The following is a 14,446-nucleotide window of genomic DNA, read 5'->3' as shown; positions in this document are numbered from 1 at the left end:
AACAGTTCACATTTTCCAGACAACCTAGCTGCTGCACAGCTGCACTCATTAATCACTGACACATTTTAAAAGATACACAGATGGAGCTAATTAGCTCACTTGTGATTCTGTGAGGAGACCTGCAAAACATGCACTGTTGGTAGCTCTCGAGGTCCAGGGTTGGCTACCCCAGCTATAGACCATCTGTACTGTTAAATATTAATATTGTATTCCATACTCCCCCAGACTCCCGTACTTACTACAAAGTGCTGCAGAGTGGGAGACTTTGGATTACATTTGGAAACCCCCCTCTAAAAATCCTGCGTTTGCCACTGCCACTGATATATATATATATAGGACATATTATTTGCTACTCACCAGTCTAATTGTATGACTGATTCCATTGCAGTGCTAAATAGGTAATATTGAGGCTAATTCGGATGTGGTTGGAATTTTCTGTCGCTGCTGCTTACATCATGCATCCTTCTGCATTACTGATCCGAACGGCATCCAAGGATGAAGCATTAAATCTTCCTTAGGACCAAGTTCAGCACAGAGGCCAGACAAACTCCATCCTGGCCTCTTCCCTCCTCCACAAGAACCCCCCCCCCCCCCCAATCAGACTGCCAATCAATGCTAGCCGGATGCAGGATCCACTCACATATGTGCAAAACAGGTCCTGCCCATGCACAAAGTACATATAACTTGTTCTTTGATGGATGTAAAGCAACTACAACCACATCTGAATTACTCCCATTGTTTCCTACTCCCCAATCTAATTGCAGGACTTCTTCACTTGCGCTACTACAGTGGTAGCCAACTCCAGTCCTCGAGAGCTACCAACAGTTCACGTATTCCAGCTCACCTTGCAGGTGCACAGGTGCACTCATTACTGACTGACACACTTTAAAAGATCCACAGGTGGAGCTAATTACTTCACTTGTGATTCTGTGAGGAGACATGGAAAACCTTAACTGTTTGTAGCTCTTAAGGACTGGAGTTGGCTACTCCTGCTATATAGGGTGTATTGTTTCCTACTCACCAGTCTAATTGCAGGATTTCCTCCCTTACTATGACATATTGTTTAGTACTCACCAATCTAATTGAAGGACTGCTTCAAATTCACTGCTAGATAGGACGCATTAAGTTTCCTATACACCAATCTAATTGCAGGACTGCTTCCAATATGATTATTTCCCTTTTTATCATCCTACTTGGCATGGCTATAGGAAAGGAATGTTTCTATATTGCTAGATATAGGATATACTGTTTCCTACTCTACAGTCTATTTGAAAGACTGCTATCACAAGCATATGGGCCATATAAATTCCTACTTACTGGAGTAAATTTTCCATTCATTGCCCTATCTGGCATGGTTACTGATCTGTGGGACAGGTTTGCTTATGTTTTTGAAGAAGGGCGCAATATAAGTAAATTTACTATATAAATAAACTGACTGATAGCTATTCTATGCGTATAGCACAGAATTACAAAATCTATATGTCAGAATACACCCCATTCCATGGGGGCTGCTGCTGTTTGCCTGATCTGTGCTGCTGCATTTTCCAGTGAGTCTGCCCAAAGTAGCATTCATGGTTTTGTCTCAGAGATGAATGCTACTTGAAAACATACTAAACATCTTCTGTCATTTTTCAAATAAAATGTAAAATGACAGAATCTCATTGTTTGGTACCTTGAGCCGGATGTAATGCCGCCTGAGTTGGCCGGGGTTACGGGATCCCAGAGGAACTCAGCAGTTTTATAAAGCGGCAATCATTTACAAGGCAAAACCATCTGTCCCTATGAGTCTGACTCAGCTGTTGTTGAACTACACATCCCAGCATGACCTGCAACATTTTTGCTATTTGGCCATACTAAACCTGTTGCAGGGCATGCTGGGATGTGTAGTTCAACAGCTGGAGGGCAGAAGGTTCCCCAACCCTGCTGTAGTCAATGAAGTCTCCTGGGTTTATAGCACTATAATGAAGCTAAAACCCTAATGTACTCACAGGTTGATAATAGTCTATTAGTTGCTATAGGTTGAGTAATAACGCTTTCATTTTGTGCAGCACATAATTAAAAACTGATGAAAAATACATAAAAATTGACATTTCTTTAGTAGCCTTTAAATAATATTTGCTTAACCCTTCACTATATGTATCTATATCTATATATAGATATATATAGATATTCCAGTACTACTGTAATAGACACAGGACACTGATACATGGACAGAGGACAAGGCTTACCCATGACAGTCTGCGGACAGCTGCTCCAACTCTCTCTGGGGTCCTGTGACTCTCTGACGCTTTGCTCCTGGATAAACTTCTACAGAAAATAATACAGATCTGTCACATTTATCATTTATTGAAAACTCCAATACAAATAAGTTTATACCAATATTCAAAACATTCATTTCCTGTTTAGTGATACGTTATTCCCTAGAGAATTAGTGAGGTCCAATGATAAAATATATATAAATTAACATCATTATTACAATCAAGTACACAGAGTTCCAACATCTCATCAGATTCAGAGATGGATACTAATCCAATGGTAATCACAAATCTCTTTGTAGGAGGACTGCACATGCAAAAACCATTTAATAAACACTGAACAGTATCAAGAAAAAGCTCAGGATCCTTATGTGGCCTCTCCTGACCTTTGCCATGAGAGCACCAGGGCCAGGCCTACTACCCGTCCAGCTGAGAACATCAGAACTGCCCCAGGCCTACCCCTCAATGTGAGCAGGGAGCTGAGGGGGGAGAACACCAGGGCTAGGCCTACTACCCGTCCAGCTGAGAACATCAGAACTGCCCCAGGCCTACCCCTCAATGTGAGCAGGGAGCTGAGGGGGGAGAACACCAGGGCCAGGCCTACTACCCGTCCAGCTGAGAACATCAGAACTGCCCCAGGCCTACCCCTCAATGTGAGCAGGGAGCTGAGGGGGGAGAACACCAGGGCCAGGCCTACTACCCGTCCAGCTGAGAACATCAGAACTGCCCCAGGCCTACCCCTCAATGTGAGCAGGGAGCTGAGGGGGGAGAACACCAGGGCCAGGCCTACTACCCGTCCAGCTGAGAACATCAAAACTGCCCCAGGCCTACCCCTCAATGTGAGCAGGAAGCTGAGGGGGGAGAGCACCAGGGCCAGGCCTACTACCCGTCCAGCTGAGAACATCAGAACTGCCCCAGGCCTACCCCTCAATGTGAGCAGGGAGCTGAGGGGGGAGAGCACCAGGGCCAGGACTACTAACCGTCCAGCTGAGAACATCAGAACTGCCCCAGGCCTACCCCTCAATGTGAGCACGGAGCTGAGGGGGGAGAGCACCTGGGCCAGGCTCAGCAGGGACATTAGTGTGCTCCCCATAGTCTCACACCCACCCATACTTCTTCCATGAGACCACGACAGTTATAATTTTCTCACAATAATGTTATCGCTATTTTCCTCATTCTTTTGGCTGCAAATATGTTACTAGTGCTTTTTTCTTTCTTTCTTACAACCTTCTTGAGCGCCACTGTGTGCTATTCATAATTCCTGTAATGTGTACCTCAAATCACTGCACACCCTGGCAGCCTACACACTGCACCCCAGATGGTTCCACCGCATGCTTCGCTAGTGCTGTGTACACACGGGTCCAGATGCACTTTTAGTTTTCACGGGGCCAGATGCAGTTTCAAAACAGCCAGCCAATCAGTGCCTACCTGCCATGTCACAGCCTGTGTTTATAAAATGTCAGGCAGGAGCTGATTGGCTGGCTGTTTATCACTCTCCATTTTATGACTTTTGAAGTTTAGTGCATCTGGCCTATGGTGAGATTCCCTTACTATTCGACTTAAGATTTGACTGCTATTCAATCTTTGCTAACTCTGTACTTTTTACATACAATTCATGCTATCTGCATTAGATTTGCATTATATAGTCATTGCTGCCCTGTCTATCTGGGTTTCGATTTGTGCTGTCCCGGGAGCACGCATAGGGATCAAAAGGTAAAAAACCTGTGTGATCTGCATGCAATTTTGACTATATAGTCAAAATCTACACAAGTATATAGTCAAAATCTACACAAGTGTCAGTTTCCCATAAATGCATTGTGTCCTTGTATGGCTCACCTCCCACAGTGCAACCTTTGTAGTGTACGCAGCATGGCTGCCTCATCTGGAACACAGATGGGATGAACAATACATGGAAATTACGTTTTTGTGTAGACCCTACTCTGAGCAGTAGGACGCTACAGTTACCCCATATAGTTTAATCTCTTCTAGGGGTGGACCACTCCTCCCAGGATAATCTTAGGCAGTGCGCCTAATATGGCTGCCTCACCTGCTACCTTGTGAGGGTGGAATACACAACCTGTGGAAATTATTACCCATAATTCTTACACCAATTCTGCATTATGCTTAGTCTGTGTGCTCTAAGGTTTTTGTTGTGTGCCTGTGTGGCTTGTCTACAGCTGTATTATTTAAATCATCTGTATTATATGCATTGTCTATAAAGCTCCTCGAGTCCTATTGGAGAAAGAGCGATGTCTAAAAATATTTATTATTATTAATAAGAATAATAATAAAAAAATGCATGGTGCAGGTGTATTATAATCTATTATAGACTTGCTTAAGAACTAAGTATTACTCTGTAGTCTTCTGAATTTACTAATTAATTTTGATCTTTTTTTAAATATCTAATCAGCTCTGAACAGAATTAAATGACTGAATCACTTACTTTTCAAGTTCTGCATTAAGCTCTTCTTCAAATTTCCGAGCAAGCTTTGTGGCAGTCTCGTCTTTCCACTTGGACATGTTCCTCTGGATAGCTCGCAGCTCGTTGTCCTTCTCCCGAAGCTGCTGCCGCAGAGACTGGGTGTTCGCCCCATTGGAATCTCTTAGCTGGTCCCGCTGCAGACTGGTGATTTCTTCTATGTGCTCCTGATAAGCAACAGGAGATACCAATGGAAGAGGTCATATTATGAGAGGTTGAAAGCATGTGGCTTTCAGTTGGGCCAGTCAGGACAGGCTGCTTCAGCATAAATCATCTGCCACATACCACACATGAGAAAATATCTCACTTTATAATGTCAAATATCAAAATAATAAAATGTATAGAATTCTGAATGCATAAGACACCCTATGTGAGGAGAGGTGCTGCCTTGCTAAGGGGGGTATTCAGATAGTCACATTTTTTCACCTAGGTGGAGAAAGTGGACTATTTTGATGCTTCAGTATTAAATTGCATTGCCCATTTTTTGTCTTTTATTACCCATGCCTTTTCGTCCTTCACTCCCCTGAACGCGCGGGGGAGCGAACAAACTAGAATAACCCACCTGATGGGTTTTACATGTCAGTGCGAATATCCATGTTTCTCTACATTTGTGATAATACACCAGAACTGTAATGCGGGAATACAAACAATGTTTGTGCTAGTGTTAATTTCTTTGGCCTGCCACCATTCTCCAAAAATCATGGTAAAGATCCATAATCCCAACCAACATAATTCATGTATAAATAAATGGATGCTACCAGTAATTAAAAACAAATATAACAGGATTGTATATAAAGGCATCCAAAAGAAAATATGGTAAGATGATGAAACATGGGAAGTCCTACTGATCCCGATACTACCCTATTCTCCTCCACTACCTTTTCCCAAATCTGGACCAGAACAGACACCAGTTTGTGGGTTGGACCATTTTTTGGTGTTGTTGAATGACATGGTGTTGGGACACTAGTGAAGAGGCTGTAGAACTGCCAGTCATATTTGTTTGACACCACATCTAATATTATTTATTAATATGAATATACAGTACCATTTGTCCTAGTTGCAATATGGATCTTATTACCTCTGATATACCATTCTCTACAAGGTATAATTAGACTGGATATAACAATGTTACATTTTGAAAGGCTCAATGTGATTACCATCTGCATTCCACAAAGAATCCGAACCTCCATCATAGGGGGGGTATTCAATCAGCGCCTAGATTTCCAAAAGTGGGAAATATCAGCACCTATAATAGGTTGAATTTCCATTTGTCCTATACAATCTATCATATCGTTGGAAATTTTCCAATGGTCAGAAAACCCGTGGATCGCAGAAAACGCCTGTATATTCACCAATTTAGCAGCCATTTTCACAAAATGAAGAATTGGCTTTTAAAAAGGTTGAATCTGCATTGGTGAAAACGGACACTAAATTGTCTAAGTCTCTGCCGTTTTCACCGATCGGCTGCCACATTGAATAGGTGTGTGCTGATATTTCCGCCTGTCGGCAATATCAGCACACATTGAATACCCCCCTTAGAGTTAAAATAAATCACCTTCACTGAATGCTGAAGCATTGTTTATTGTAGGCCAGATTACAGATGTGGACATATTTGTTGGAACCCTTCCATGAACAGAGAAGAACCCATGTTATTCAATGAATAATGTGAATGTAACATAAGGAATTGGCATCCAGTATTATTTGTTACATATTTAATACAAATCATGAGGGAAAGTATGTAAAACATGGTTACAATCACACACGTCTTCTATGGAACAGCTGTACTCTCTGCACCTGTATGAGTCTCTCCTTTAGCATTTCCAGAGCCTTTTCCTTCTCCAGCTGAAACTGCTCCTTTAGCTGCTGTAACTCACGTTCCTGTTCAATACACAAAAGAGATATTACAACTACTGGGTGCCACTTTTTCAATTTAATTTAATTTTAGTAGTGAAGGCGGATAACTATAATCAGAAATGAGTAGGATCAATTTATGATTAAATGCACAGGTCAGTAGGGTTCTTGCACCAAATCATTATTAGAACTTTATGATTGGACGGTTTCCCCTCATCATGATCTGACCTATTTTTTATGTGCAAGTTTCACATGAGAAAAGTTCAACTTTTGGCCAATTAGTAGGAAAACGGGCAAACAAATAATAATAATAAAAAATACTTCCATGATCCATGTACCTCATATAACACAAATAGGGCTACCCCAAATATTTATCTCTGTAGCCAACACATTTTCCAACATATAGGTGTACAAATGTGTGCACTTTATATATCATTACTGGGTCCAGGGACAAATGGAGTTTAGTTTAAAAAGAACATTTGACACCCTTTACCATTGTACCCATTTACAGATATCCTTGGGGAGCTAAGGTAAGTGGGGTTGGGGCCAGGAAACAAGCTAAAATAATAATTAGGGGGCTAGCACCGTTAGCACAGTAAAAGTGGGGGTTTATTTCCTAACGGTGTGGTTAGGGGAAGACGGAGGGAACCACTTTTTTTCCTTATTATTTTTCCAAACACAAGGCATGCATACTGCTCAGTGGGTCTTTGCCCCGCCACCCATGGTAGCCCCCAGTGAACTTACCTTCTCTCTTTGCACATGGAGGACAGTGCGCTTCTGTGCTTCCACTTCATGTTGTAATTCATGAAATAGCTGGTTGCTTTCCTCACTTACTCCATGTAGCATCTGTAATGCTTGGTTGGTGGAAAGGCGAGAGGGACTTCTGCAAGAGAGAGGTTGCTCTAGGTTATATCATGCCTATATATACACAGTACCACTGTAAGCCAGGTTTCAGCACTGCTTCATAGCTTGTAATATATTGTCCCACTCTCCGCTCTTCTGTAACTGCTTCAAAATCTTGTCATCTGTGAGCGGACACTTACCCGTGTTTGCTCCGCGATGGGCTTTGTGTTTTAGGCTTCCCAGGAGTGCACTGAATCCGCTCACATGCCGCACTGATTTCCCTGGCCAGGGCCCTTTCTGCTCGGTCAGCCTGAGCCAGTGCCTCCCTCTCTCTGAAGATGGATTCATTCTTTTCAGCCCTGAGCACATGCTGCTCTTCCTCCAGCTGCTGCATCCTCAGCTTCAGGCGCTCAATGTCTCGCTCCTTTTCCTAAAAAATCATTGTCTCTATATGATAAATGGTTTCTCTGGTAGACAATGCTAATTATTATGGATGCAGAACAGGGTTGGCCAAGCTGCTAGCTCTCCAATACAGAAAATATCACTTTTGAACTAAAGGAGTTGTAGAACTACCAATCATATTACTATATTCCACTGGGCAGGAGAGAACGAGGCAGAGAGCTCTCCATGCTAGAGACATGACAAATGTCAAGAGGACTGAGTTTATAGTAACCTCTCTTACACAGTCATTTCCCATTTATCAGAATTTTAGCAAACACTTGCATGAATGAGTTAAAGAACTAGCTTCCCCATACAAACAATGTGCATTTTAAAAGGGATCTCTATCTATTGTTATAATTAATATGTGCCAAAGTATAATAAGGTATAACTGCAGATGAGACAAAAAGCCCACCTCACCCAGTTCTAAGGACCTCCATTTTCTATGACAAACACAGATGGAAATCGGGAATGTAGAATGCATTTGATGGACATAAATAATACTGCCTATATCATATCCCCTATGTAAAGCGCAACGGAATATGCTGCGCTATATAAGAAACTGTTAATAAATAAATAAATATCAGTCAGTGTGCACCATTATTCCCTTTCTTCTCTCCAGGAACTTCCATGGTCTATGTAGTAGTAGTAGTACGTTTATTTATAAGGCCCCGCAAAGTGTCCGCAGCGCCGTACATAGCAAACAAAAAACAAATGACAAGGTAACGTACAGGGTGTGTTGAAAAATACAGTATAAATAGGGGTATAGCTGGTAGAACTAAAATCAGCATCAGTTCAGAAGTAGGTGTCGAAATTGTCGAGGAGCCTGAAGATGAAGTAGAGGAAGGGAAGAACAGGGCAGGAGTGCTGGTGAGGTAAAGAGGTAGGGTGAGTATGTGAGGAAGGAGGACCCTACTCATAAGAGTTAACATACTAAAAATAGGTGGGTGGACGAACGAAAAACAACAGGATAAGTAGGAACGGAGGGGAACGGAGGCAGGATAGGAGGATCAAAAGAGGTTAGGAGGAGGGATAGGCTAGTCGAAAAAAGTGGGTTTTGAGGGAGCGCTTGAAGGAGGTAAGGGAATCAGAAAGCCTGATGGGTGGCGGGAGGTTGTTCCAGTGCAGGGGGGCAGCGCGAGAGAAGTCTTGGACACGGGAGTGGGAGGAGGTGATTAGGTGAGAGGTCAGTCTATAACCATCTCTTTCAACTTGGTTGTATAAGGCGTACCCAAATGGAAAGGAGACTTTTGCTGTAGCGGCATTACATCTAATCGCAGTGAGTAATGTGCTTGCCGTTAGATGGCGTGGCATTTTCCCAGTTACACATGTACAATGAACGGTTTCACCACAGTGTCTTCATTCCTGGAAAGTTGTTTGTGCGGTCGAACGCATGGTGGATTCCTCCAGATCAACGCAAAGAGCTGTCATCCAATTTCTTCACGCAGAAGGCAAGCATGCTTAATTATGTGTAGTTATAATGTTACACATGAACTTGTAATTAAATATTCTTTAAAATATTATTTTCATACAATCATAGTCTCCTTTTCATACAACCATAGTCTCTTTTTCATTTCGGCACACCTTATATTAACAATCATGGATAGACAATGGTGTTACCTTGTGCAAAGCATGCTGGTTACCTATAATGCAATTCCCTGCACTAGTTAAATACACATTTTTAGATACATTGTACAATATAACATGTGTTCCTCTATGTTTTGGGTTTCATTTTAGAATCTATCAACAGATAACTCATTACAGAAAGCATCTGAGGGCTCCAACATTCCTTTCCCTCTCTAAAGACTTTTGTTAGCTCAGGTTTTTCAGGTCCTCCTCTGAGGTTTGTTGTTACCGCCCTTCTGCCTGAACCGATCTGGTCTTGCGGTTTTACAATATATACCTCCTAATAACATTATCCTTCCTTCTCTAAAGGTGTGTACACATGCCTCAATCTGCTTTAGATTCCATGTCCTATTCGATTTTCCATTAGATCTTTGCATTCAATTTGGCATTAGATCTGTACTTTTGCATTCAATATCGATTTCGAATTCGATTTACATTCAAGGTACAGTGTACACATTCGATTTACTGGATCGAATTCGATATTTCCCTGCCTGTCTATTTTTCTTTTCAATATATAGAAACTGGGAACGCGCATGGAATCGAATGTAGATCGAAAGCATCTGAAAAACCATTCGATTTCTATTCGATTTTGCTTCTATAAGCAAAATCGAATCGAAAACCTGTCAAAATCGAAGTGTGTGTACATCCCTTTAGATCAGCTTACAATAACTTAGCTATCACTCCCACTTTCGGTACTTGTGTATTATCACGGCGCCCATCACATCGCATCGCATACCACTAATTAAGGTATGCGACTGCATGCGATGGACCCGATTTCAGCCTTTTCCCGGGCTGAGCATACAATTTTAAAATCGGGTCACATCGCATGTCATTACAATGGCATGCGATGCGATTTCCCATTGAGTCCCGTGTTAAATGGCACCCCTAGACCCGATTTTTAATTGTATACCCACCCTGATGGGTAATAAATATGTAAATTGCCCCCACATTGTTAACGGCCCGCCACTATCAACGCCAACTCGAAGCGTGGCGAGCGCAGCAAGCCTGCGAGGGGCGGCGGTACGCGTCCTCCGACCTTTTCATACCCCCACTATCCACGTCGGCGTGGAGTTGATTTTATAAAGTGTGGCGACTGTAGCGAGCCACCGAGCCCGAAGCGTGGCGAACGCAGCGAGCCACCGAGCCGAAGCGTGGCGAACGCAGCGAGCCCCGCGCGGGGACGCGCATTACTTCACAGGTATATGCGTCCGCTCGCCACGCTTCGGGCTCGGTGGCTCGCTGCGCTCACCACACTTTATAAAATCAACTCCACACCGACGTGGATAGTGGGGGTATGAAAAGGTCGGAGGACGTGTGGCCTTCATATTGGGGTGGCGTTGACAATGGGGGAGCATTTCACATACTCATGGTGGGTATACAATTAAAAATCGGGGTCTGGGGGGGCATTTAACATGGTAATAAGGCATTTGGGTGCCTGTACAATTAGAAATCGGGTAAAATCGCGTCGCATCGCATGCGATCATATCGCATGTGATGCGACGCAACATGATTTTTCATCGTACAATGCCCTGCGATGGAAATCGGGGGCGCCGTGATAATACACAACTACTCCACTTTCTACAAGTCTGATTGTCTTTTAGTACTCAGCCAAGATTCACATCATACTTGTGCTAGGTCGTCCTCGAGTCTCCTCATCTCTTCTTGTTTCTCTTCTTTCAGGACTGCACGTAGCTCATCCAAAGCTTCCTGCTTCTCCCGCTGTATGGTACGCTGGTAAATCTCATGTTCTTGAATTATCTACCAAACAAAAGCAGAATAACCAGCTAAAGTTAGCTGCGCTGCAGGCATATGGAGAATGACCTCAAAAGGCGCTTGTGTAGGCAGATATAATAAGACTTCCTAGGGGGTTCTTGTTTGCAAATTATCTTTTATGCAATTGTAAGGAATACGTGTTGGTAAGCAGGTAATTCCGTACAGTATAGAAAGCTAGACGTTCCCATATTAGTGCATTCTAGCCATATGTTACAGGCAGAAATAGCCTTTTTGAAAAATGAACATTTATAACCCACCACTATTATTTATGACATGGTATATCATATACGTTGCCAACCTTACTACCTAATCTACGCGGAACCACACTTGTGCTCTTCTCACTACCCTATAACGTCTTCCTACATTATACAGCAAGCTTACATTTTGAAGGTCAGCTGATTTCTTTTCCAATGTCATAGATGTGCGTCGCTCCCTTTCCAGTGCTTCCCGCAGATCTGCCAGCTCTAGCAGCCTCTCCTCTTCCATTGTGTGCCTCTGTATTTGCAGTGCGTCCCTCTTTTCACTGTCCCACTTTTTCTGCTCATGCACTAGTGTATTGTGCATCTGATATACAAGAAACAGCCAAGCACAAAGATCTAAATGTCAAATTCAGCACTCTGAAAGTAAAGAGATCTCTCAGTCCTACAGGAGACCTGCCCAATACATCTGATAATGCAGTAAGAAGCTTATCCCCAGTTGTCAAACAGCTATGGACCTGAATACGGGCCTGATGCTGGAGTTGAAAGTCTGTGCTAAAAAATGTCTGGCAGATGGCGTTGTGACTACTGAATTCTAAGCACACAGAAGCAATACATGCTTCAATAACTGAGATAAGTGCTGTCAAAGAACAGACAGTAACAGGATATCCATAGAAAAATAAAATCAGAATGCAAAAATCCTACTTTTCAGACTCTACTGATGTACAATGAATACCCAATTACAGAGAGTGAGCAATCATGTGAATATGATAAAGATCCATGTCCGTCTTACCATCTCCCTTGCTTCTTGCTTGAGTTCTACAGCTAGCTTCTTCATGGATTCTTTTTGTGACTTGAGAGTGTCCTTCAGCTTTGCAATGTCCTTCTCTTTCAGCTGAAACATGGGTACACATAATGGCTGTAGACCTCAGGAGGACAACTGCTATACTACTGTAGCTTATCCCACTTTCATTTCCACATGCCAAGTCCAGATTCCAGTATACTCCAACCACTGTACCCATCATTAGCTCATTACATTAGCTCCCAATTCCTGCTCACCTCAGATATGATCACATGTACAAGAGACGCAGAACATGACCTGGTCCTGCATTATGGCTATAGCACACCAGGGAATTACACTGCCATATGTATTACTGTAGTATATTACCTCCAGAGACTTTCCAACTCTCTCCACGTCTTTTTTCAGAGCTTCAGCTTGATCCTTAAGAGCTTTTTCTTTCACCTGCTCCATATTTTCTGCAAACTTAAAGTGCAGAACCCAATGAGAACCAGAAACAGCTCATGCAACAGAAGATTAATGACATTTATTGGGTAATGATATCCTATAGAGCTCTCCATTTTGAGAACAATTTTGGGTTTATTTAGACTTGGCATTAAGGACTTTATTCAGGTCCGTTCGCAGATTGCCTGCATTCGCACGGGTCCAATGTTTAGGATGTGCATATTCAGGGTGTGTGCACCAACGGCGAACAGACTGTTCGCCGGTTGCACGCACCCAACACATCGGGCGGGGGGGGGGAGAGGGGCGCGGGGCACCGGGCAGCCCTATTAGCATATGGGAATGCCCAGCGCAATCATGCTAATAAGGCATGGACAAGGGTGGGGCGGGCAGCTTACATCATCAGATATCAGCTGCCCAACCATTTCCTCCCCAGCGTGCAGGCATATGTAAGGTTGCTCAGAGCAACCTTACATATGCGTGTACCTTCCACATCTTTCAATGGTCGGCGACCATCGAAAAATATGGGAGGTTCCCCCTACCCTGCGAATGGATGTTACTGTATAACATCCATTCGCAGCCCCAGCGAGCAAATCGCTCTTGCGAATGGGTGCCGGCAGCCAACCATTCGCAAGGCGGGGTTTGGTTGATACACAAGGGTGCGAATTCGCATCCGAGCAAATCAACCAGAATAACCCCCTAAGTCCATTGTAGACATATGAGATGTGTCACACTGCGTTTAACTTACAGCCATATATCAGGTTGACCATACAGTATCTGACACTTCTTTCCCTTTGCACAGGGAAGTGTATGTCTGGGGATTCCCATGGAGATATATGTCCATTGCTTAGACATGCATCAGATTTTGACTTTTATATATTTTTAAGAACCGCCTTACACATACATTTGTGTCTATAGACCTGGCATCAGTCACTAAGAGGGTGTTGATAATGATGGACATAGCTATGCTTTTGGTTTAATACCTTAATGTTCAAGCCAATCAGAATACAGTGTAACTGAAGAGCACAGGTGTAATGTTCTCCTATACAAAGACACCTTACCTGTTGGATTTCCCTCTGCTTTTGGATCTGCATCTCTTCTTTAAGTTTTGCAATATGTAGATCCTGGAGAATAAAACATTTCACAATACAGTAAGCTCCCATCACAATACAGTAAGCTCCCATCACAATACAAAAAGCTCCCATCACAATACAGTAAGCTCCCATCACAATACGTAAAGATGTGTCAATATACATCTGTCCTCCATGTGCCACAACCCACATTATTCATAATGCTTGAGCTCCTTGCGTAGTGACGGGCGTCTCTTATCTTTATTCACAAAACTGAGTAAATAGGATAAAAATTACAATTGAGATATTCTTTATGATTGTAGCCCACTTCAATAATCTGACCATTAATGTACTATTTGCACCCCTGGAGTGATCTCTGGGCGCACCATCTGCCGGCTCCTCACATAAAACACAATAGATGACTTGTATTAATGATGGCAACACAGGAAGCCAAGGGGACCAAACCTAACTGTAGAATGTGACATGGTGGAAGCATAACTACCTGCACCGCAGTTTACCCCAGCAATGCAAGCTCACTTATTTACCCAACCCAAATCTTCACCATCTATTATTTATTACCATTTTATAGCGTGCCACAAAAACCTGCAGCCCTGTCCAGCATCGAAGTAGAGCATATAGCATAGATGTACCATCAGGCAATTTGGTTGGCACAG

General features: G+C 42.9%; 1 protein-coding gene across 5 annotated transcripts in view; it reads right to left on the bottom strand.

Moving 5' to 3' along the window:
• The window catches only part of LOC146013531 (uncharacterized), a 96,394-nt gene that overhangs the window by 12,808 nt on the left and 69,140 nt on the right, over positions 1–14,446 (bottom strand). For 4 of the 5 annotated variants that reach the window (XM_083151527.1, XM_083151528.1, XM_083151529.1 and 1 more), the window contains 10 exons: positions 13,764–13,826; positions 12,631–12,726; positions 12,256–12,357; positions 11,647–11,829; positions 11,119–11,250; positions 7,629–7,858; positions 7,330–7,468; positions 6,529–6,612; positions 4,699–4,901; positions 2,229–2,307 (listed from right to left, as the gene is read on the bottom strand). In XM_083151527.1, the coding sequence (XP_083007653.1) occupies positions 2,229–2,307; positions 4,699–4,901; positions 6,529–6,612; positions 7,330–7,468; positions 7,629–7,858; positions 11,119–11,250; positions 11,647–11,829; positions 12,256–12,357; positions 12,631–12,726; positions 13,764–13,826 (1,311 nt within the window). The remainder of the gene's footprint in view (positions 1–2,228; positions 2,308–4,698; positions 4,902–6,528; positions 6,613–7,329; positions 7,469–7,628; positions 7,859–11,118; positions 11,251–11,646; positions 11,830–12,255; positions 12,358–12,630; positions 12,727–13,763; positions 13,827–14,446) is intronic. The other variant, XM_083151530.1, reaches the window with a different exon arrangement.

The sequence above is a fragment of the Crinia signifera genome, chromosome 1 (assembly GCF_055691185.1).
Source record: "Crinia signifera chromosome 1, ASM5569118v1, whole genome shotgun sequence".
Lineage (NCBI taxonomy): Eukaryota > Metazoa > Chordata > Amphibia > Anura > Myobatrachidae > Crinia > Crinia signifera.
Note: the sequence above shows the minus strand (reverse complement) of the source record. Positions and strands in the feature narration are given on the sequence as shown.